Source organism: Trachypithecus francoisi, unplaced genomic scaffold (genome assembly GCF_009764315.1).
Source record: "Trachypithecus francoisi isolate TF-2019V2 unplaced genomic scaffold, Tfra_2.0 Lachesis_group16, whole genome shotgun sequence".
Taxonomy (NCBI): Eukaryota; Metazoa; Chordata; class Mammalia; order Primates; family Cercopithecidae; genus Trachypithecus; species Trachypithecus francoisi.
Window position 1 is genome coordinate 70,807,196 of NW_022681461.1, and position 24,579 is coordinate 70,831,774.

Here is a 24,579-nt window from a genome sequence, read left to right on the forward strand (position 1 = left end):
TTAACCATTGCTCACCTCTAACCCTAAAGCTGGCTACTGCCAACTTCGACAAGAATGTGTCTGAAATGTTCTCCTAGGAGAATCCTAGGGGATAATCATAATAGCTAATATTTACTGAGGACTCTACAGGCATCATGCCATTTAGTCAACCATAGCTTCTAGTAAGTCTTAACACCCACCCCATTCAAGTATGCACAATGTGAGGCTAAAAACGTTTAAGTAGCTTACCCAATACCATGCAGAAAGTACTTGGTGGAGTCAAAAATCAAACCCGGTTCCCAGTCCTGAGAGGGTGTTTGTAACCATTTCAGTAAGGAAGTCACGCTCAGCACCCTAATTCTATTCATCTTCTGATGAGAGAGGGCTAGACACAGCAAAGCTAAGAAAGAGACAAAAGCTTGTCTTTTGGGTCCTTGTGTTCTTTGACAGACTGGTTAATTTTGCTATCTCCAGCTTGCTCCTTCAGGCTTCACCTCTTGAAAAAACTGTAATTAAATGATTAGCATGTGACCCATAATGTAATATATTTTCTCTACTAGACTTTATGCCTCATGAGAGCAAAGCCCGATCCACATCACATCCCCGCAACCAGCCCGAGACCTGAAGCACAGACACACATAAGCAAGTGCTGCCCAAGGGAAGCCATGAATGCCCTGCAGACTGCCTGGAATCCCCCTGCTCCAGGTTCCCACTGAGCTCTACCCGTCCCTCACTGTGTGTGTCATAATTACCCCTATGATTGCCTTCCCTGCCACACTGGACTATACACCACTGAGGTCAAGAACGTTAGGGAGGCAGGAGCTTTGTCTACTGTAGTTTGTTTTCCCCAAAAAAAGGTCAACCATGGGCAGACACACCATTAGCACAGTCCCCAAAGGAGATACCCAGGATTGTGGAATGGTCTTGTGAAGGTCGATGCACAGATATTGCAGAGGAGTGCTTTAACTTCTAGGTAGGTTACTATTTTCTTAAATCTCCTTAGGGAACATAGAATTTTCAAACTGCAAGGGCTCACGGGCAGCCTCTAAGCCAGAATCTTTCAGACTGGATTTTAAAAAGAACCTCAGAGGAGATTTGGGGGCTGCTGTGGAGAGACAGGGCGGTCAAGCAGGGGATTCTCCTCAACTTATATCAATGAAAGCCCCTCCACTTATCTGTTTTGTACACTGAGCCTCCTCATGAAATTTCATTTGATGAAAGGGTTCTGTGGGGAAAAAACAATGTTTTTGTAAATTGCTGGCCTAGGTTAGCATACCTCATTTTAAAGAGGGTGAAACTGAGACATAGAGAAGGGAAAGATCTTTCTAAGATCTTCCGCCAGTTGGCAACAGGGTCAGTGTGGAATCCCAGGTCTTCCGACTCTTGATCTTGGAAGCCAGGGACAATACTAAAAGTTTCAGAATTAAGACATTCTTTTAGAAAAGAAAAATGAACAGAGTCTTATTCTCTCAACAGCCTTAACTCATATGGACTGAGCCAAGGATGACTAGTATCTCTGTATTCATTATCTATTAATGCATACCAAATTACTTTAAATCAACACTCATTTATTATCTCATGGTTTCTAGAGGTCTAAGCACAGCTTAGCTGGATTTTCTGCCTCATGATCTCTTACGAGGTTATTGTCTGTGTTGGACAGGGTTGATGTCCCATCTAAAGGCTGAACTGGGGGATGATTGGCTTCCAAGCTTGCTGATGTGGTTGTTCGCTGGACTCCATTTCTTGAGAGATATTGAACTGAGGGCCTTAGTTCCTTGATGGCTGTTGGTCCAAGACCACCCTCAGTTCCTTGCCACATGGGCTTCTCCAACAAGGCCATTTACATTAACAAAGCCAATGAGAAAGAGAGTTGCCGGGCATGGTGGCTCACACCTGTTGTTAATCCTAGCACTTTGGGAGGCCAAGGCAGGTGGATCACTTGAGGTCAGGAGTTCGAGACCAGCCTGGCCAATAAGGTGAAACCCTGTCTCTATTAAAAATACAAAAAAAATAGCCTGGCATAGTGGTGGGCACCTGTAATCCCAGCTACTCAGGAGGCTGAAGCAGGAGAATCACTTGAACTTGGGAGTCGTAGGTTGCAGTGAGCCGAGATCGAGCCATTGCACTCCAGCCTGGATAACAAGAGCGAGATTCCATCTCAAAAAAAAAAAAAAAAAAGGAGAGAGAGAAAGAGAGAGTCTATAAGCAAGAGGCACATCACAATCCTGTGTAATCTAATCATGGAAGGGATATTCCATCACCTAGTCATATTCTGTGTGTTAGAGGAAAGTCGCTGGGCCATCCCACACTCAAGGGGAGGTAATTGCACATGTATGAGAATGCCATGAGGCAGTATCAATGGGGTCACCTTAGAATCTGCCTGCCACAGCCTCCAACACTCCAGTGTCACCAATTTCTGCCAACTTCTTATCAATGACAAGTTCACTCAACCCATCTGTACTCTCCCTGATGAGTAATAAAAAATTATGGCAGCCACTAAAGTGGACTAGTTTTTATTTAGCATCTTCCCATGTATATAGTGGAGTCAGGTGTTTTGATTAGTTGTTTTAACTCATTGGGTAGCCATAATTTCTCCTGAATTTCACCCCAGGGAGGGGCCTTTCAAGGCAATGATTCCAAGTTTATTTTATTCTAATAATTTTATTTATTAGTCAATGTGACCAAAACCAAAACTCATCCATTGTCCCCCTTCTCAATCTATTCCTCTCAGTAGATATAATAATAAATAGTAACATCTTCGATTAATTCTTTTTTCCTTACTATCCCCACATACAAAATATTGTAGTCTCTACTGCCTTGACAAGCAAATCTGTTCACTGCCTCCCCACTTGCTCCATCATCATCCCCTGCCCCACCTCCATTACCCCTGTAGTTCAGGTCTTGGCACCTCACAGATGGGCCACTGCAACAGCTTTCCCACTGGTCCCCAGCAACCCAGCCCTCCCTTTCTTCAACCTGAGTCATAGAGTTAACATTCCCAGGCCTCAACATTCCAAATGCTTCTCCTCTGCCTGCAAAAAAACCCCAGATATTCTGACATTCAAGATTCTCCATGATCTTGCTTCTGGTCTCTAAACAGATCCTGTACTTCAGCTGTAATTCATACTCTTCACATCAACCCTTTTATTCCTTTTATGTCCTTGTAAATGCCATTCCCTCATGCCTAGAATATCCTTTTTTATGTTTTTCACCTATTCATATTTTTCTCTCAAAATTCAGTTCAGGCACCACTTCCTCCAGGTAAATTAGATGCCCTTTTACTGTCATCTCATTCTACCTATGTTTCTTTTTTTAAATCTGTCATTTCCTTTGTCATCCTGGAATGGACTGTCTGCTCCTCTTGACAATATGGTTCTTAAAAGAAAAAATTGTATCTGGTTTATCTGAAACCTAGCACAACCAGAATAAAGTTAATCTTTAGCAATTAACAGGAGTCTTTGCTGTGTCCCAGATTTGGACATCCTCTTCCTTAGCAGTTTGCTCAGAAAGCCCAGAACTTGAAGTTGTTTTCACGCTTCACCCACTGGCTTACAAATGTGCAGTGTGGTGACACAACATGTGACAGGAGGAAACCATCCCAGCCCTAGGACAGGAAACTGTCTCAGAACACAGACCTCAAGGAATGTGTTTGCTTTCAGAGGTGGCCTTCAGGATAAAACACAAATTACTTTGGATTTGGAAAAACCAGTACCAAGGACAGAGGAGTCCTGTCTGGGGATTTTAGGCTGAGTCACAAGAGATAGCTGAAAATCTGGAGGTTAAAACAAAGATCAGTCAACAACTAATAGGAGGAAAGAAAAGGCTCAAGGGAGGGATGGCGACAAAGAGCTGTCTATCTTGGACATGGAGAAGCTCACATCCCATGAGAAGAAATGAATAATGGTTAAGAGTATGACTTTGGCATCAGAATCCTCTGGGTCCGAGAGGTATTTGCTTGCTATGTGATCTTGGCCAAGTTACTTAGCTTCTTTAAGCTAATTTTTTCTTGTCCATATTAAAAGCAAAGTAGTAGCACCTAGTTTAAAAGTTTATTGTGATGATTAAATGATGTAGTTCATGAGCATTGCTTAACATGGAAACTGGCATTCAATATAAATGTTTTGTTGTTGTCATTGTTTTGTTAGCTGTTGATCAAATAGTTCTTGATGATAAGATCCCACTAGAGAAGCAGTTCCCAAAAGTGTGTCATGTGGAAAAGCATTCTCATGGAAATCACCCAAAAAAGGATTTTGTGGCCAAATGAGTTTGGGGAACATTTGATACCCTTCTGTTCTTGGAAATGCACAGCTCATATGTCCATTCAATGCATAATTTTAGGACTGGTGATAAAATAGAAAGCAATACAGTCAAGATCCCTTTATTCATCGTGTTTACATTATGGTGGGGTATCTTAGTTTGTACAAGTTGTTACAACAAAATACCATAAACTGAGTGACTTACAAACAACAGAAATTACTTTCTCACAGTTCTGGAGGCTCTGTAGGCAATGGCTAGGAGTTTGAATTTTATTCTGAGTGTGATTAGAAGCCAATGGATGGTTCAGGGAAGTAGAGTGCATCATCTGAGAAATCTTGCTGTAATTAATCTGTTCAACTCTCATTAGCCCAGTATCTCCAAACGTACCTGACCATAGGACATGTACCTAAAAACATCTTGCAACATAGTCTGGGAAATTCTTCACTGGAGTACAGGGCTTTGTAGATTTTAAAGGGACTGCAAATTTGCTCTTTTTCATCTAGATCAGCAGTAAAAATCCAAACATACTGCTTGGGACATACTAGGTATGCCCAGGAAGGAAAACCTAGCTCTAGAGGTAAAGACAAGCAGGATGTCATCCCAATTAGCAGCTCTTTCTGGCCAAGACAATCAATGAGCACAGCCAGGCCTCAGCAGATTCTGGAAGCCCATTTGATGCCAAAGGAAACTCACCAGTATCTACCCAAGGCTAATAAGTGTTTGCAAACAGTACACCTTGGCTTAAGTATTCTCCAAAAAGGAAGTGTACAAAACTTGAGATCCAGCAGAGGTTCTGGGAGAAAAACAAAGGTCAAATATTTTGGTGCTTACATGTGCACAGCCACCAAAGAGCTACTGAAGGTCTAGGAAATGGAAAGTCAAGGTACCCATTTGAATGCTGATCTCTTTCTTTATGGAGCAGTAAAAATTTAAGTTTTTACCTTATCTGAACTGAAGAAAATTCCTTTAGGAGTCAGCCCAGTGTAGCTCAATGTAGTTGAAAGCACACATTTTAGAGTCACAAATAAATCAGGATTCGAAAGCTGGCTCTGCCTTTTAAGCCAGTCATGGAAACTCCCTGAGTCTCAAATTAATTTTCAAATAAGCATAATAATACCTAACTCACCAGGTTGTCATGACAAATGACAAGATAAATGATAGCATGAATAAAAAGCATTTAATGTAAGATTTGTCATAAAAATGTATATAATAGCCACTCAAAAAAAGTTAGTTTCCTTACTGTTTAATTCAATCTGTATTTAGTTTCATAATAGAAGCTGTCATTTATTGAATAACTACTATATTCCAGCAGAGGTTAGCAAACCACAGGGTGGCAGCCTATTTTTGTAAATAAAGTTTTATTGGAACACTGCTATGCTCATTTGTTTGTGTATTATCTATAGCTGCTGCCTCTACGATAGCAGAGTCGAATAGTTGTGACTGAAATCATCTAACTGCAAAGCTCAACGTATTTTCTATCTGTTCACTTAAGGAAAAGTTTACTGACCCCTTCCAGTCAACCTACTAAGTTTTTATACGTACTTTCCAGTCACCTTAACCTAACAAGGTGGATATTATCATACCTATGCATATAAAGAGATTGAAGTAGAAAAAAAAAAATCAACTAGTAAGTTCCCCTCCAAAAACATGATGTTAAACTCTATACCTAAAAGAAGTTCAGAATAATGATTAAAAGTTATTCGTTTGTATGATTCATCTTCATTTGCCTCTGCCTTCCTCTGACTTGTATTTCTTTCTGACTAAATTTCTTGAATTTCCTGCCATATGCTGAATTAAATGATCCTATTTAGAAGGAATTTTCCCTCCTTTCCTTATTTATACAAATAGGTTGTTTGTTCATAGAAGTCCATGCTTTCAAAACTGAAAGTGGTAATTTCTAGCCCCTCTGAAATGCTCTCCTGCCTTGACTGATTTCTTGGAAACCACACTTTTTTTAGATAGTACATAGTGTGAAGCCCAGTTTTCCAGAAATGATAGATTTTTAGCTGCCCCGTCTGCTACTTCTCACTGTATCTTCCTCTCAGTAACCTTCTCTCCAGGTCAGACTCAAGGAGAGAAGGCTTTTCTACAGGGGCTTTAAAGATTTGCCTAAGACATAGTCCACCTGGCCTATGCCCTCCCCTCAAGTTCACGAATACAAATAAAATAATTATGTGAATCCCAATTCCCAAACACCATCCTACCTTGTTCCATTTTGCAAATCCAACAACTCTATTCATATTAATTATGTTGGGTTTCTCTCTGATAGTTAGTAGATAAATATTAATTCTTTAACTTGAACAATGAATCTTACTTCAAGCATAGACTTTGGAATTATAAGACTGTTCTTTATTCTGATTCAAATAAATGCTGACTGGGCCACTTACATAACCTCCTTAAGCCGTCGGTTCTCTTACCAGTAAAATACAAACAATGCTCCCTAATTCCCACAGTTGGTAACATGATTAAACAGCATTTGTAAAGTGCCAGGCACAGTATAAATATTGACTTACTTGCCTCATAGTTTAAATTGCTCAAGATCCTCTAACACAGGGCTTCACATTTTATCCCAGAGAAGTCATAGTTAGGTATATCGCTGCTTCCTTCTAATACAGGAGGAAATGAAAGGAGAAAGGGTCTAGGATTTGTTCTCTATCAGTTCTTCCCCTATCGTGTGCCCTCAAACCTAATCCTAATCCTGTGACTCACTTCAGACAGAGTAATCAAGTAGATTTGGGAAACACTCTATAAACTGTCCCCTTCTTGGAGATTTCCAACGAGCATGAACCTATTAAACACCCTGGAAAATCCTGAAGTAAAGAAAGTTGTGTAATTTGTTTGGCTTAAAATCATATATGGTTTAAAATAACATTTTCCAAACATGTTTAATTAGGAAATCTTTTTCCCTCACATTAGTACTTATCAACATGTAGATTACACTTTAGAAAATGCTGTTTAGAGTTTCACAGCTAAGTTAAAGCCAAGTTAAGGGAGTTAGACATATCTCTATTTTTCAGATTCTTCTGCAGTTTTTCCTGTCCTGCCTGTAGATCATAAAGATGTTTCATTGCCAGTAGTTTCTCTGGACCCCGACCTCAGTTATGCAAACCATCCTTTAACATAATTAAAACAAGTGAATCAGTTCACCTGATTTAAATTTCTGTTCTCCCTTTCGAGCTATGTGATCTTGAGCTGTGTGAGCCTCACTTTTCTCATCTATAAACCGAAAAATAAAGACAACTACCTCAGAGGTCTTGGGGAGGATTCAATGAGATAATCCACAGAAGACAAAAAAAGCAGTGTCTGGCACAGATGACATATGCAATCAATGTTCGTTATTATTGTAGTGTTTAGATGGTCCCATTTTGGGAAAGTGAAAATAGACAATGAAAGTATGTTTGCTTTGCCTGGGGTCACACAAATTTATGACTGGAGTAGTCTTAGTTTTCCCTGAGAGTCTGGTTTCCTGCTTCCAGTCCTAGAGACGTATTTTTGTTTCACGAGTCATATTCTATCAAAATGTATCAGACTTTATTGAACTTGATTTAAACAGGATTTTGTAATTGTCAATGGCTCCATCTGGCTCCTTCTGATGCAAACCCCACTCAAGCAAGATTCCATTCATTTGAATATTAGCACATTGGATCGGAAAAGATTTCCAAAGCTGTCTGTTTTGCTATGCCAAATATTTGGTGTACGCATCAACACTCTCCACTCCTGTCCCCATGGTGGATATTGCTAATCCATCACAGCACCTTTTCCCGAAAGCCGAGTCATAGCCACAGAATCTTTCTCAAAGCAGTTCCAGGTAGCTATGGCAGCTCTTTGAGTTGAAACGTAATTGATCCCAAACCAATTCCACTTCTTAACCAGTGCTTGAACCACCTCTACGCTATTACTCTTTTATTTTTTAATATGCCCAATGTCATGGAGCTCCTTCATAAAGGGAGACACGAAGGAAAAGGAAAGAAGAGGAGAAGATATATTAACATTTGGGTAATGTTTATTATTAATATGTCAGACACTTACAGCTTTGTTGTCCCATTCACTGTCTCAAACATCCCTGGAGGGATTTTATAGTTGAATAAGCCATAATTCAGAAGGTATAGGACGTTGTCCAAGGCTCCCCAGCAGATAAGTAGAATTTGATCTCAAGTCTTCCTGACTCTAAAGGCAATGCTCCTGTCTCTCCCATTACAATGCCTTCTTAAAATTTTTCAGGGCCTTTCAGGACTGTATTTCTGACATTGGGTGGCTGATAGCAGTTTCACAAAGGCCACCATATCACAGAGCCCTATTCAGAAGTTCTCTTACTTAGGGTTGTGTTAGTCTGTCTGTACTTTGTCTGTAATCAGTTCTTCCTAGATAAATCTCTTCCATTTCTTAACCTTGGCTCAAGACTTTGAGAACTGCTTTCCAATGCTTGTGAAAGAGTCAACCAGATTTTTTAAAATTCTGGATGAAGACACAAATAGAAGAGGTCATTGTTCCATTGGGAAATGAATTCAAATCTATTTTTGAAACAATTTTCCAGAATTTTACAGGAATCTATATTGTTGCCACTTAGTCAGAATCACTTTTTATTTTCTTTTCTGTCTAGGCAAGAAATAGAAGAGAGAAGGCAAGTGCTCTGCAGTTTTATTTCAAAAATTGAAACCAGACCACACCAGGGCAGTTTGTGGTCTGAATGTATCAATGGATCTAGTCATATTTCATCTGAGCATTTCTTAGGTATACTAAACCACAAATATGAATCTCATTATTGTGTCTGGATGGAAATATTTTATGGATTAAGATTTGTGGATTTAATTTGGTTGGTAATGGAACTTCTGTTCAAGGGGCAGGATGGAGGAAGTCGTGAGGCACCACCAATGCTTAAGCCAAACTATGGAAAGAAGCAGTATTTAGAGGGTTTTGTACTTAATGTTGGCCATTTGACTTGGGTCTAAAGTGAAATTCAAAATAAAGTTCAACAAAAATATTGTGAAATTAGCAATGGACCACAGATCACTAGAACCAAAGGGATCTTAGAATTGGGAATCATACACAGTTGCTCATTTTACATGAGAAACTGAGGCCTCAAGAGTGGATGTGACTTGCCCAAGGTCACACAATGACCCTGTTGGTCAGACCTGCTTGGCAGAAGTGGAGCTCAGAGCTTCTCCTCCAGATCTTCAATTTATTGCACTTCCTGTTATATAGCCTCATAAAAGGCCAAGTATCTGGGAACTTAAAAAAAAGTAATGAAGGTAAAAATTTTAAATGAGGAAGGGAGACCTAGATTTAACAACAGTACAGCAAAATGACAAATACTGCAATGAAATTGAAAGTGCTACTAACTAATAACCCAGGATGCTTTCTTCACACCAAAACCAAATTTTCATGCTGAGTGCATCTTAGGCCTGGCCAAACTTTATGACTAAGTTTATTTGGTCATAAAGAAATCTTGTTTCAAAGTAGAAAGCACTGAGCTCTTAAAAGCCCTTGGGTTGATGTCTAGAATCTCATGGGAAGGAGCTAGGTCTGTCTTTGTCACTTTTGTACCCTCTGCACTTAGTGTGGTGTCTGAAACATAGTAAGTACTCACTGAATAACTGAATGAACAAAAATAAACTAATTCAGAACTGAGACTGTGATAAATTCCTTGATACATCTTACCAAGAAATACATACAGCTTCATTTTATTTAAATAAATATATTGTGCATTCACCATGTTCTAAATAAAGTGTTTTGTGTTGGGCATTCAGAGATGAATGTCTCAGATAAATCCCTGCCCTCATAGAGCTTATAGTCTACATACAATCTAACTGTATGCAGAATAACTGTTTATAGACTAATGCAAATATAAGCTAGAATTAGCTAATTTCCTAAGAGATGGAATTATGCACATGTAATAAAGTCATTCCAAATCTTTTTTTAAATGATAAATGAAATAATATCATATCAATTCCCCAGACAATTCAGAAGAGAGAAAGATAAATTTAGGCCAAATTTACCTGATAAAACTGTCAATAGTAGATTTTTTTAAGCAGCACCTTGAAGGACTGATAGATTTATTCTCGCAGAGATGGCAAAAAGGCTTCTAGAAGCCTGCAAGGCATCTGGACCCTCGCTCAATGATCACTGAGAAATGGCAGCATCCCAAAGGTATCTGTTAGCTTGCTTCATCTCCACAGCAGTCACAGGCTGTCTAGCATCTTAATGGTCTACTTCTCGGGGATTGATAGTATACTGCTTTGAGCCAGGTGTTGGGAAGCTATATAGTCAGAGGTTGGGGCTGGTCTTGACTCACAGCTCCTTTGCTTGGCCCTCCAGCACAAAAGGCTGTATAAAATCATGGTTCAGAGCCCTGACTTTGGACTCAGATGGGCTTTGGTTCAAATCCTGACTCCATAACTTAATAATGTCTGAACCTGCACAAGCCATGTGAAGACTCTATGCCTCAGTTTTTTCAGCTGCAAAATGAGGGTGCAAATACTATCTCATAATTGTATGTGAATTTGAAATTGGAAATTTAAAATGCTAACTAAGCACAGGCTCTGGCAAAATCAACACTTAATAAATTATAGTTAATGATATCTGTATTACTTATGATGGTGATGATAACAATGTCAACCTCCTGATTATTATTATTATTATGTCAACTTCTTAATGATCTTCCAAGGCCTCTTCAACCAATATTTGGTGATTGTAAGTCATTGCTTTTCTAGGAAGCCCTCTATGAACTTCCCAGTGCAAAGTGACACACAATTATCTCATTCAGGCTGGCATTAATACCAGACCTTGCTTGTATATGATCTTCTAGTTTCTGAGATCTCTAGAAACAAAAAATAACTGTTTACTTGGCCTATTTTCCAAAGTACCCAGCACATTGGGAGGTCCATAGTAAGTAAATAGCAATTCGCTCTTGAAAGAATGTTAACATTTATACTCTTGCTATTGGCTTGGGAGTGTTCACCATGTTCTCAACCTGCAGTGGCACTTAAGAATATCACAAATACTAAATCAACTATACATGGAGTTAAAATCAATTGTGGCTGGGTGCAGTGGCTCACGCCTGTAACCCTAGCATTTGGGGAGGCAGAGGCGGGCAGATCACCTGAGGTCAGGAGTTCAAGACCACTCTGGTCAACATGACGAAACTCCGTCTCTACTAAAAATACAAAAAGTTAGCTGGGCGTGGTGGTGGGCACCTGTAATTCCAGCTACTCAGGAGCCTGAGACAAGAGAATCGCTTGAACCTGGGAGGTGGAAGTTGCAATGAGCCGAGATCATACCACTGCACTCCAGCCCGGGCAACAGAGTGAGACTTCATCTCAAAAAATAAATAACTAAATAAATAGCATTTTGTGACTCTTTGGGAGGAAATTATGAGCTTTGTGATTATACAGAACACATTTATCTTCTTCAGTGTTGTATTGTTCATACTTAACTCAGGGCTTGGCACGTATGTACTGAAAAAGTAGATAGTTGGATGAATGGATGGATAGAGAGACAAAAAAGCAAAAACCTCAACAGGGTCAAGAAGTCTAGAAATACTTTAACACAAATGCTCTCCAGGATCCCATCACCTATATTTCTCTCTGGAGATCATTACAATAACCTCAGACTAAGAATTACTGAAAGACTTTGTTTCATATGCACTTTTTTAAAGTTTTTTTCCCCCAGCTTTATTGAGGTATAATTGACAAATTAAAATTTTATACATTTAAGGTATACAACGTGGTGATTTAATATATGTATACATTGTGATATGATTATCAGATTCAAGCTAATTAACACATCCATCACTTCACATAGTTACCTCTGTGTGTCAATGATAAAGACACTTAAGATCTACTACTATCTTAGCAAATTTGAAGTATACAATATGTTATTATTAACTGTAGTCACCATGCCATACATATGCACTCCTTTTTGAAGGCCTCCCGGTGGTCTAGAGGAAAAGATCAGTCTCAATTGAACTCCTTGACCCAAAGACAAAATCTCTGGATTTTAATATAAGCTTTAACAGTTAATTAGTAAAAGTCACCACTGATTACCTAGTGACTCTGTGGGTGTTTCAATTCAGTTATTCTCTTAAATAACTAGGTAGTATGGCAAATAAGTTTCATGTGATATACCTACCTCTATTTATATACTACTTAACTGGCTGCCTGAAGTGATGATTCAGAATGATTCTTAAGTAGGTTTCCTCAGAAGTGTGTTGTTATTGATTAGCTGTGTCTGCCCCATGCACTAGAATGAAGTGTTTTGTGCCACAGACTTGCCATGCCTGTACCCAGTGATCTTCTACAGTTGCTTCTAAGTCCTGCTCAAGCATGATTTTGATTCTATAATTTGATGTCTGTCTGTGTCTTTGGAAAGTACTGAGAAGCTGGGCCAAATATTTCCCGTTAGGAACATAGTCTTGAAAGACTAAACCACAGGCAGTCTATTCTGTAGAAAGCCCTGGCTCAGCAGCATGGACAGCCATCCCAACGGCAGCACTGCCCCTGAGAAACCTTGGCCAGTGTCCTGATCTCCCAGAAAAGAGCCCCACCCCAGGCTAATTCGTTTGCTTTTCTTGCTACTGAGTTAAAAGAGGTAGGATAGGAGGAAACCCAGGGTTGTAGCCACAGCCTCCTCACTTTCCTAAAAATTTTAGAGTGTCCCTGCTACTTGACAAATTGAAACACTAAGATTTATACATTTCCATGGAAAAAGCAACGGTAGGAAAGAGAGGGCTTCCCAGATTTGTCTTATAGATCTTATCCTTCAGACACTAGCCTTCTGTTAGAAATGCCGTCTCCAAGCAAAAGACAGAATAATCATATAATACCAAAACACACTAGTTGCTAAGGTCTCCCTCCTTTTAAGTGTTAGCTACTGAGTGTTTTGCCTGTATTATCTCATTTTTCTCACTTTCAGTTGAAAGAACTTTATTGTGCAGTTGACATTAGTGTTACCATTTTACAGATGTGAAAATTAAGGCCCAGACAGGCAATGTTACACAACCAAGACAGCTACTGGATGGAACCCTGTGGATTTGCTACTACCCAACCATTTCTGACCTAAAAGAGTGGTGATTCCCGCTTGGACACAGGAGAGGGAACATCACATATCGGGGCGTGTTGTGGGGAGGGGGGAGGGGGAGGGATAGCATTGGGAGATATACCTAATGTAGTTGGTGAGTTGATGGGTGCAGCACACCAGCATGGCACATGTATACATATGTAACAAGCCTGCACGTTGTGCACATGTACCCTAGAACTTAAAGTATAATAAAAAAAAAAAAAGAGTGATGATTCCATGTGGTTCAAATTAATAGCAAGTGGCAGAGTAAGGATCTAGCAGTGTTTGACTGATGCGAGAGCAGATATCCTCAAACATTGCGCAGATGTTTCTTTGATATTTGTCAATGTTAGTATTTATCATTCTTCGTAACAGGTATCTGTTTACATGTCTGCTTTCTATACCAAACTGTGAGCTCATTAACGGCAAGACCATCACTGGCTTCTGAAACACCCCCCCAACACTAGGCTATCCCATAGCCTGTTCTTACATTTGTTCAACACATCTCTGTTGAATGCAAGAATAAATCATTTAAAAAATAATTCTCAGTCCTCTCGGATAATCGCTGGCTCCCCCATCATCTTAACTGGGCACCAGTTAAGCCACTGTTCTGCCTAAATGGATAACCACTTCTCAGTTCTGGAATTCCTCAAACACCTAGGGTTAGGAGGGTCTTTACTTTGGCAGTTAGAGTTTTCTCAGTTCTCTTATGACACAGGTTGTGCTGGACTTACTCAACTATGGAGATCAGATGTCCTTGGGGAAAAAAAAAAATCCACACTTAAGGCTGTTTCCTGGCTCCTCTCTCTTCCTGACACATTCCAAAAAGGAATTTATGGATGTTGGGAAGGACAAAGGGTGAGGAATTTCTAGGACATTTAAGAACGCCCATGTAAGCAACTCTATGCTTGACAGGCCATGCACAATAAAACTCTTTTGCCTGTAAGTGAGAAGAAAAATTTGGTATAACCTGCCTCATGGGTTGCCAAAATGATGTGGAAACAAATTCATCTGCATTTCTAAATGACAGGAATTCTCCTTGTCCTCCCAAACCTAGAATATTTCATGTACGTGCTTAAGTCAACAAGATAAATATATTCCATGAGGTACTAAAAATGAAGTCATAAGCAACTACTTCTGAAACATGATTCTAGCCAGTTGGAAGTTTTATCTTTATCTAAAAATGAAATTGTTTATTCTCCAGCTGTGACCAGGGAAAAATTCAAATTGTTGATTTCTTCATCTAGCAATGGTCTTTGTCTTGCAGTGAGGTGCCCAAAAATAACTGTTAGTCTATTCCCTGCTGCTTCCAAAAGGTTAGCTAGCAAACAGCTCTACTAGTAAAAGAGAAAAAAAGAAGGGTTTGACAGCAAGCCAACAGGCATCTTAATGTGTAAAATTATGTGCTAAAAAGCCATTAAGACTGGCATGACACTGGCCTTGGTTTCCCAACCTTATAAATAAATTGTTATCTCACAGTAATGCTCTAAATAAAAGTCTATAATGCCAAAATCTGAAGAACTGATTCAACACTGATAACATTTAATACCAAGGCAATTGAAATAAGGTTAAAGCTTAACATTTAACCCCTCTCACACCCCACACTCCCCGCAAAAGCTTTCAGGACCATTGTTTTCATCTTCTTATTTTTTATAGGGGGCTTGGGCCAGGTATTTGGAGAATGGGGGACTAAATATTAAAGCCTATATTCTACCCAGCTTTCTCAACAGATGACTAACTGTGAGCAGTTAGGCACCTAGCCTTACAGAGGTGTCACATTGCTTACTGAGTTAAGTACCAGCTCTTCATGATGATCTTTTATATCCTTCCCAATATAGCTTCTACCAACACCATGTAGTCTCTGCCTTTCCACTTTCCTATGCATTATTTCATATCCTGGTAGAATGAGACCTTTCCATATTCCCTGCATACTACACCACCTTAGCATGTGTCTGGCACCCACAAGGATATGCCACTATTATTACAGCCATCTTCTTAATTCTCCTCACCACCCATGCATTCCAACTTCTTTGCCTTTTCTCATGGTGTTTCTTTTTTCTAGGATGCTGTAGGCTTCCATTTGAACCCACCTACTGGAGTTGTATCCAACCATTTTTCAGAGTCTTGCCCATCTTTCAAGTACATCTCAAATGCCACTTTTTTGAGATGTCTTTCTTGGGACCCTCAATGGATATGAGTTGGCCAGTCTCTTTTGTTACTTGTTATAGTCATGAATGTATCTCCCTGATTTCCCCATCCCTTCTGGAGATAAGATTTTCTTTCTGATCTATTCTGTATTTGATCAGTGTTGTCATTACTGTTGCTGTCATCATTAGCTGTCACATATTAAGCACACCTTAATGTGTGCCAGACACTGTGCCAGTAGCTTAACATGTGTCTTCTCATTTCATCCCACTCTCCCGCAACTCTATGAGATAGGCATATGTATCCCCAGGGAGAGGAGGCAGGGAAAGTGAGGTTCAGAGAGGAAAGGGATTGGCCATAGGGAGCAGCTGCTAAAGTGATAGAACTGTATCTGAACACAGGTTTATTTTACTCCAAAGACCAGACTCTTTCCCCCATACCCAGCTGCCTCATTAACAGAAATGTTTAGATGGCTGAAGTATATGGACTGAGTGCTCTCAAAACTCTGGAGCACAGCAGTGCAGGGACAGCAGAGGAACGGGAGTCATGAGTTGTCTTTGACAAGTTCCTCCAGCTTCTAAGGAGAGGCTGAAGCAGACAGAAAGAGACATCAGACTTGGCCAGAGTGGTTCCTGGAGCAATTTGGTTTTAGTTTGACGGGGGGAGAAGATTCTCACGAGACTCTAAGGTGTGCAGAGGGAGGCAGAAAAATATATTTCTTAACCCAAGGACAAGATTGGGGGAAAGGATGCTGATCTGACACAGGGTAGTTATCTCTTCAGATCTGCAAAGAACAATAGCCTTGAGGATTGTTTCTCACTTGTACCTGGATATGTTCAAACATGTAAGGTATGGAAACTACAATGCACATACATGTTTGCTATAGTTAATTGAGTTAGTTGCTAGAAGGAAGCCATTTTTTCTCCCTAATCCCCAGGCACTTGTGTCTGAGGTACTCACCCATTTTCATTAGTCAAGAAATTTAACAACATTGAAACTTTCTTGTAGACTCTTCTTGACTTCTATAAGTCTTAGTCTCCTCATTTTGTACCATGGGCTTAGTAAAAACAAGCAATCCTCTAAACTAGTACTGCTCAATAAAACTTCTTTGGATGACAGAGATGTTCTTCATCTACACTGTCTCATATAGTGACCACAAGCACCATGGGCTCTTAGGTGCTTGAAAGGTGAGTGATCACCTGAGGAATGAGATTTTTAATTGCATTTAATTTTAATTAATTTTCATAATCACAGGTGGCAAATTGGATAGAGCAGCTCAAGACCAATGAATTCAAAGTGTTTTACCTCTTTTTAAATTTTCTATCTCATGGGGAAGTTTTTATTGTGGATTTTTTCACCAGATTAATTAGTTTTTGAGACATTGACAGGGATGGAGATACATAGAAAATCTCACAAAAACAATTTCATAATTCATGGGTATTTATTTGACTCTAAAAATTAGTTTTGGTAAAGAAAGAAAGACACGTGTGTCTTCTTTTGCATTAAATACATAAGCTGAGGCAGAGCAAAAGGCAGCACAACATGCTTAGCTTGGAAATAGCTTTGTCCTGGGTATGTGACCCCAAAAATCTGTATTTTGTGCCAATACAAAGGCTATGTCTCTTCCTGATGCCCTTCTTTGCAATCATTGACTTGCCAGATCCTTAAACATCACCATGAAAGATATACACACGCTTACATATATAATATAATATGTAATATTATATTATCTATATTATATTATCTTTCATTGTATTATAATATTTAATATGTTACATCACATATTATAATATAATAATATATATAATATAATTGGAGCAACTATATATTATATATGGTGAGATTATATATATATATATATATATATATCAGGGCATGCATATTTTCTGGGATCATTGAAAGAGGAAAAGTTCTCACTTTGCTGCAGAACTCTTGTCTTTGCTTAAAAACAGACATATGCCAAAGTAGGGCTTTCAAAGTTTAGGAGAAAGAAAATCCTAGAAAAAAACACATTCATTAAAGTCCATATTTTCCATTACAAATGTTTCCCTTTATTAAGCTCTTGCTGCTACCAAAGACTGTGTGCCATTTCTTTCTTTTTTTTTTTTTTTTATTTTTTTTATTATACTTTAAGTTCTAGGGTACATGTGCATAACGTGCAGGTTTGTTACATATGTATACTTGTGCCACGTTGGTGTGCTGCACCCATCAACTCGTCAGCACCCATCAATTCATCATTTATATCAGGTATAACTCCCAATGCAATCCCTCCCCCCTCCCCCCATGATAGGCCCCGGAAATCATGCTGCTATAAAGACACATGCACACGTATGTTTATTGCGGCACTATTCACAATAGCAAAGACTTGGAATCAACCCAAATGTCCATCTGTGACAGACTGGATTAAGAAAATGTGGCACATATACACCATGGAATACTATGCAGCCATAAAAAAGGATGAGTTTGCATCCTTTGTAGGGACATGGATGCAGCTGGAAACCATCATTCTGAGCAAACTATCACAAGAACAGAAAACCAAACACCACATGTTCTCACTCATAGGTGGGAACTGAACAATGAGATCACTTGGACTCGGGAAGGGGAACATCACACACTGGGGCCATTTCTTTTACACACATTATCTCATGCACTTTTCACAATGATCCTATGAGAACTCCCTTAACACATTTATTGATGACAAGACTCTAGCTTATGGTCACAGATGATATATTGCACAAGGAACAGGAAGTGATCAAACAGTAATTCAAACCTAAGACAATTTGCCTATAAAACTTGTGCCCTTCAACACCATTCTATTTACATTCTGGTGCTTTGGAACCTGCTACATTCCCAAAGAAGCCCTTTCTGTTGGGTGCCAATTCCAACTAGAAAAGCCTTTCTCCTGTTGTGCTGAAATCTGTCTTCTCATAACCAACCGTCCCTCCCTGCCCCATCCCCAGCACGTAAACACACACATACACACACAGGCACTTGTTCTGTCCTTAGGGGCTACAAGAGGCAAGCCAGTGCCTGCTTTGCCAGGATTTATACATAGTAACCCTGACTCACTCAACCTTGGTTCTCTCAACTACAAAATACACATGCCCAGGTCTGTAGTCCTTCCTCCTACAAGATATTTTCCAGACCTTTTACTGCTGATCAATTTTCTATAAAGTTTAGAATCTGTTTGTGTTTTCTAAAGAGTCTCTGTAGAAAAAGTTGCTCATTCTGAAGTTACAAAAGTCCTACTATCAGAACATGATTCTTCATGTCTAACCTAAATACCTCCAACTGCAATCTCAAGTAATTTTCCCTGGGTTCATCCACAAAGGAGACTTAAAACAGCCAGTTGTCTGCATGAGAATATTTCACATTCTTAAAGGTCATTATTTGCTCCCTATTTTTTCCCTCTCTCATATAAATATTTCTAATTCTAGTAAATTTATCTTCTCGCCCACCAGTGATTTCTGCAGCTCTTCTTTGATCTACATTCAAGTTGCTGCTGAGTTTAGGTGTGTATTCAACTAGGAGGTCAAGCTCAGGCTTAAGTAAAAGGAGGCTATTGGCATGGACTCTTGTTAGGTTTTGTTCCCAGGGGTGCAACAAAATTGGAACTACTGTTTAATGAGTGCCTACTACGGGCTTGACACCATGCTGTGTACTTTATGTACAGGTCTCTAATCCTTAATTTTCTCTGGAAAGGTTTTGACTCCTGTGTTATAAATGAGGTCATGGTTTAGAGAGGATAAGTAGCTTGCCAAAGTTACAGGGCTGATGAGTGACATTTGAACCCAGGTATGTCTAATTCCAAAGCCTAATCATTTTCTACAACACTGAAAATATAATGGATTTTTCCCAAAGTACAAAAACACCTGCCTTCCCTCAGACCACCATGAGCCAATAGGAAATACACAATGCTCAAGAATAACATACTCTTTCCCCCAACGATGCAACATTTGGTGGTACTGGTGCACATCTCTTAAACGCACAGTGAGAAATCCTCACTCTACTCACACTCTGGTCATTATTACTCTAAACTCATTGCCTTGGAGTCTCAATCAGCAACTATAATGGCTTTTTAGATGGAAATTCAAGTCATTTAGCAACACACACAAAAGTGTCAGTGAGAAGTCCAAAAACATTTCAAGCTTGGCCCATGGCCCTTCCTAAAAAAAAAAAAAAAAGCTAAGAATTGATGGGAAAGGGGTAGGAAAGTAGAACTTTGTGAAGGTGAAGAGAGTTAGTGCAGCTATTCTAGTAGACTGTGCAACCAATAAATATTTGTCCAGTAAACACATAAGATGGCCAAATTGGTTTGAAAGGAGAGAACATGCCAAGTCTCCTTTTGTATAATAATCTTCATTCAGTGGCCTTACCTACATTACAGAGCCACACATTGTTAGTTAAGGAGCTAATTTCAATGAGAAAGCATGCTCAAAAGAAGGTTGGGTGTTTTTTGTTTCTTTGTTTTTTGGTTTTTTTTTTTTTTGGTTTTTTTTTTTTTTGGTTTTTGTTTGTTTTGTTTTTTTGGGGGGGGGGTTTTGGTTGTTTGTTTTGTTTTTGGTCTAACTAGGAGAAGATGCCCTAAATATATATTACAGGAATAGTTGGTAAAGTGTCAATAAGAATATAATTAGAATGTGATGGGTATGTGGATAGGACCTTCTTGGTTAAATGCACTATGCTTTCTCAGTCTTTAGGCTCCTGATCAGTCATATAGAAATGTTTCCCAGTTCAATTTTCCTTGCCGCAATTCCTCTCTAAGTTTTGCAAAGGCTTTCTGTCATGAAGAAGGATGGTCAGTTGGGATCATGTTGATGCATTCTATCATTAGGATAAAATCTTTCCAGAAAAAAGTTAGAAACCTTATAGGCTGAGCAATCCAAGCACCACCACTAATTGACATAAACAACTAACTTAAAATGTGCAAATATAAGAACATCATGGGCATAGGGAAGCGTCAATTTGTAAACGACATGTTAAAAAACAAATATCAGCCGGGCACAGTGGCTCATGACTGTAATCCTAGCAATGTGGGAGGTCGAGGCAGGTGGATTGCCTGAACTCAGGAGTTTGGGACGAGCCTGGGGAACACGGAGAAACACTATCTCTACTAAAAAAAAAAAAAAAATACAAAAAATTAGCTGGGCATGGCAGCACGCACCTGTAATCCCAGCTACTTGGGAGGCTAAGGCAGGAGGATCGCTTGAACCTGGGGGGTGGAGGTTGCAGTGAGCCGAGATCAAGTCATTGCACCCCAGCCTGGACAACAGAGCAAGATTCCTTCTCAGAAAATAAATAAATAAATAAATAGCTCTTCAATTATCATTTGAACTTTACTCAGGTGCATTCTCTAATTAAAGAAAACCATGAATGACTTCATATCATGTGTAGATCACTTTCACAGGCCTGCATGGCATTGTTTTAGTGAATATTATAACTGCCATTTCTTCCTGTCTTTATTTAGTTTCTCAACTGCCTCTGACAAGTCCCCTTTTCCCCGCTGCCTGATTGCCCCTACTGGTTAATAGCTCTAAGACAGATGAATAAGATAACTTGGCAAAGTGAGAACTGCTTCATGGTAGCATATTCTCCTCCATATTCTGTTCCCATCTAATTCTTCTCACTATTTAAGTCCCAGTTTCAATTTTACTCTCCCTTTCCCATAAGTTATGCCCCACCTTTCTCTTGACCATTTTTATTTTCAAACCCCATAGGCAGTTATACACTATACCACAAAACAAATCCTATACATACTTTCTTGCTTTGCTCCTTAAGTACTGAATGGATTATTCCATTTTCTTCTTAATTCTATTGTTAACTGCCTTGATGGTATATATACACTTGGTCTTATATTTGTTTCTCCCACCCTCAGACCTCTGTAAAAATGCTCTAAGTACTTGTTGATTGGAGAAGACATCAGAGGCTCTTGGACATCCTTTCTGAGCCGTGAATTTCAGTTTAGACAACTGGTTCAGGAATATTCTGTCAGGCTCTTCTAAAAACTGGACTTCTGAAGGTTTTGGAAATAAATCAAGGAGCGGGGAAACTGAGGTGCAGAGGAGTAGACTGAATGCTATGCTGACAGTCACATAACTAGTAAGAAACTCGACTGGAATTAAAACTCAGTTTGCCTCCTAGAGTCGTCCTTTATATTAACCTCTGCCTCTCATGACAGAACAGAACCAGCAGATGGTGTGAAAATCAGTTTTGAAGATCAATAATTAGAGGCAAGAGTTACTGAACATCTTCCGGGACTAGGGCCTTTATAACACTGTAATAATTCATTCAGAGGACTTTGTAAATACTGAAGGAATTACTGAATACACAATTAACTTCTACATCATTCTTTTAACCCTGTCATTAGCAATTATGATCTTCACTATACAGATAGTGAAATAAGGCAAAGAAAAATTACATAACTTATCCAAGGGACCAGAGCTACAGCCAAGATACTAACCTATGTCTATTTTATTTCAATATTTTACCTTTTTTCTCTCTATTTTTCAGTCTCCTTAAATTTCCAGAAGCTGAATAGTGAGTGAAATCATTCCTTCAAGTGACAAAGTTCTTTTAGAGACCATTTTATGTTTTTACAAGGGTATGTAATGAAAGATTATCAGGAGAGCTTCAAATACAGGGATATAAAATCAAAATTCACTTGGAATTATAGATATTCAATATATTCAATAGTAGATACTCATAATTTTTTTTCTTCATCTTTGCTTGTAGAGAATAATTCTTGCGAGAAGATCAGGGACAACTGATTTGAAGTCTACTTTGTGCTTCTAAATCCCCAATTCTGCTGAGAGTGAGACACCCCAGAACCGTAGAACCCCAGCAGCACCCAGCCAAACCCACCTCCACCATGGGGGCCATGACTCAGTTGTCGGCAGGTGTCCTTCTTGCTTTGCTTGCCCTCCTTACCGAAGGTGGGGTCCTCAAGAAAGTCATCCGGCACAAGCGACAGAGTGGGGTGAACATCACCCTGCCAGAGGAGAACCAGCCAGTGGTGTTTAACCACGTCTACAACATCAAGCTGCCAGTGGGATCCCAGTGTTCGGTGGATCTGGAGTCAGCCAGTGGGGAGAAAGACCTGGCCCCACCTTCAGAGCCCAGCGAAAGCTTCCAGGAGCATACAGTGGATGGGGAAAACCAGATTGTGTTCACACATCGCATCAACATCCCCCGCCGGGCCTGTGGCTGTGCCGCAGCCCCTGATGTTAAGGAGCTGCTGAGCAGACTGGAGGAGCTGGAGAACCTGGTGTCTTCCCTGAGGGAGCAATGTGCTGCAGGAGCAGGCTGCTGTCTCCAGTCTGCCATAGGTATGAGCTGGCAACCCGCCCAGTCCCACACTGTGCAAATACGGAGAAATGAAGAGCATAGCAGAATCCATCACTTGCTTCCAAAGTGGGCTCACTAGAAAACTAGCTTCCCAGAGTGTTCATTACAAAGAGATTTTATATTCAAATGAATGTGGAGACTGCAGCCATCTCTCTCCTGCTTGGAGGAGTCATGGCGACAACTGCTTCTCAGAGGAATTTTCAGGCTTCTGATAAACCCTGCTTTGAAAAACCCTATTTCACCTTAATTATAAGTTTCTAAAACGTATTTGACCATGAACTCTACCCACTTTCTACCCCAAAACCTATGAGTACACCATGAAATTTCTCCCCAGAGAGCACTCTCTGATAGGTATTGGTGTGGCCCCATCACCTCATTGTACAAATAGAGAAACTGAGGCCTGGAAGGAGGATGGGATTCCTGAAGGTCCTCCAATAAGGAGTTAAGTTCCTCACATTTCAGTATTCTTACAAATGCACAGTGCTGCCTGTGATAGTGCTGAGTCTATAAGAATTAGAAAAAAAGTTCCAATTTAATAGCAATTATAATGATTACAATCATATAAGCTACCTCTGTGTAACAGGCACTGTTGTATTATCTCATTTAATCCTCCCAACAGCCCTTTAAGGTAAAGGTTAGATAAGGGGAAGATAAGTCCTCTTCTGCAGATCAAAGAAATAGGACTCGAAGGGATTAACCCACTGGCACAAGATGACACAAAGAGTAATAAGAGATAGGGGCTTTGACCAACTGCAGTGGCTCACACCTGTAATCCCAGCACTTTGGGAGGCTGAGGTGGGCGGATCACCTGAGGTCAGGAGTTCAAGACCAGCCTGGCCAACATAGTGAAAACTCATCTCTACTAAAAATACAAAATTAGTCAGCTGTGGTGGTACACGCCTGTAATTCCAGCTACTCAGGAGGCTGAGGCAAGAATCACTTAAAACCAAGAGGCAGAAGTTGCAGTGAGCTGAGATCGTGCCATTGCACTCCAGCCTAGGGGACAAGAGCGAAACACCATCCAAAAAAAAAAAAAGAGAGAGAGAGAGGGAGAGAGACAGAGAGATAGGGACTTTGCATGTGCCTGTGTGTCTCCAGAGCTCATACTCTCCCATGGATGCCCTGTTTCCACATGCATCTTATTTCAAGGAATTTTGCTGCTTTGAAATTATGTCTTTATCTCCAATAACTAAAGTCGATAAAGCTACAGGAGTTTCAACAACTTCAAATCAGAACCGAAAATCTGTGTCTGCCACTCAGAAAAAATTTAACAAAATGTTCTTCAACAATTATTTCAAGAGTAAACCTGGCTGGCCACAGTGGCTCACGCCTGTAATCCCAGCACTTTGGGAGGCCGGGGGGGGGGGGGGGGGGCGGATCACCTGAGGCCAGGAGTTCAAGACCAGCCTGGCCACGGTGAAACCCTGTCTCTACTAAAAGTACAAAAAATTAGCCAGGCATGGTGGTGCACGCCTGTAATCCCAGCTACTCGGGAGGCTGCGGCAGGAGAATCGCTTGAACCCGTTTGAAAATGTTTTCTTTAGGCATAAGTTAGCTTATCTTCCACTTCTGCCAACTCCCTGGAAAAATGCAGATGAGAATACACAGCAGGAGTCATGCTAAGTAGTCAGTTAAAACGATTGTTTAGAACAGTGTTCTCTAATGAAAATATGAGTCAGACATGTAATCTTAAATTTTCTAGTAGTCATGTGAAAGGGGAAAGAAACGGGTAAACATAATTTTAATCATCTCTTATTTAATTCAATGTAGCCAAAATATCCGTTTTTCAGCCTGAAATCA

General features: G+C 39.8%; 1 protein-coding gene across 14 annotated transcripts in view; it reads left to right on the forward strand.

The window, feature by feature from the left end:
• TNC (tenascin C) overlaps positions 1–24,579 on the forward strand; it is a 98,720-nt gene that overhangs the window by 4,707 nt on the left and 69,434 nt on the right. For all 14 annotated transcript variants that reach the window (XM_033237654.1, XM_033237656.1, XM_033237658.1 and 11 more), the window contains exon 2: positions 22,168–22,760. In XM_033237654.1, the coding sequence (XP_033093545.1) occupies positions 22,304–22,760 (457 nt within the window). In that variant the 5' untranslated portion in view covers positions 22,168–22,303. The remainder of the gene's footprint in view (positions 1–22,167; positions 22,761–24,579) is intronic.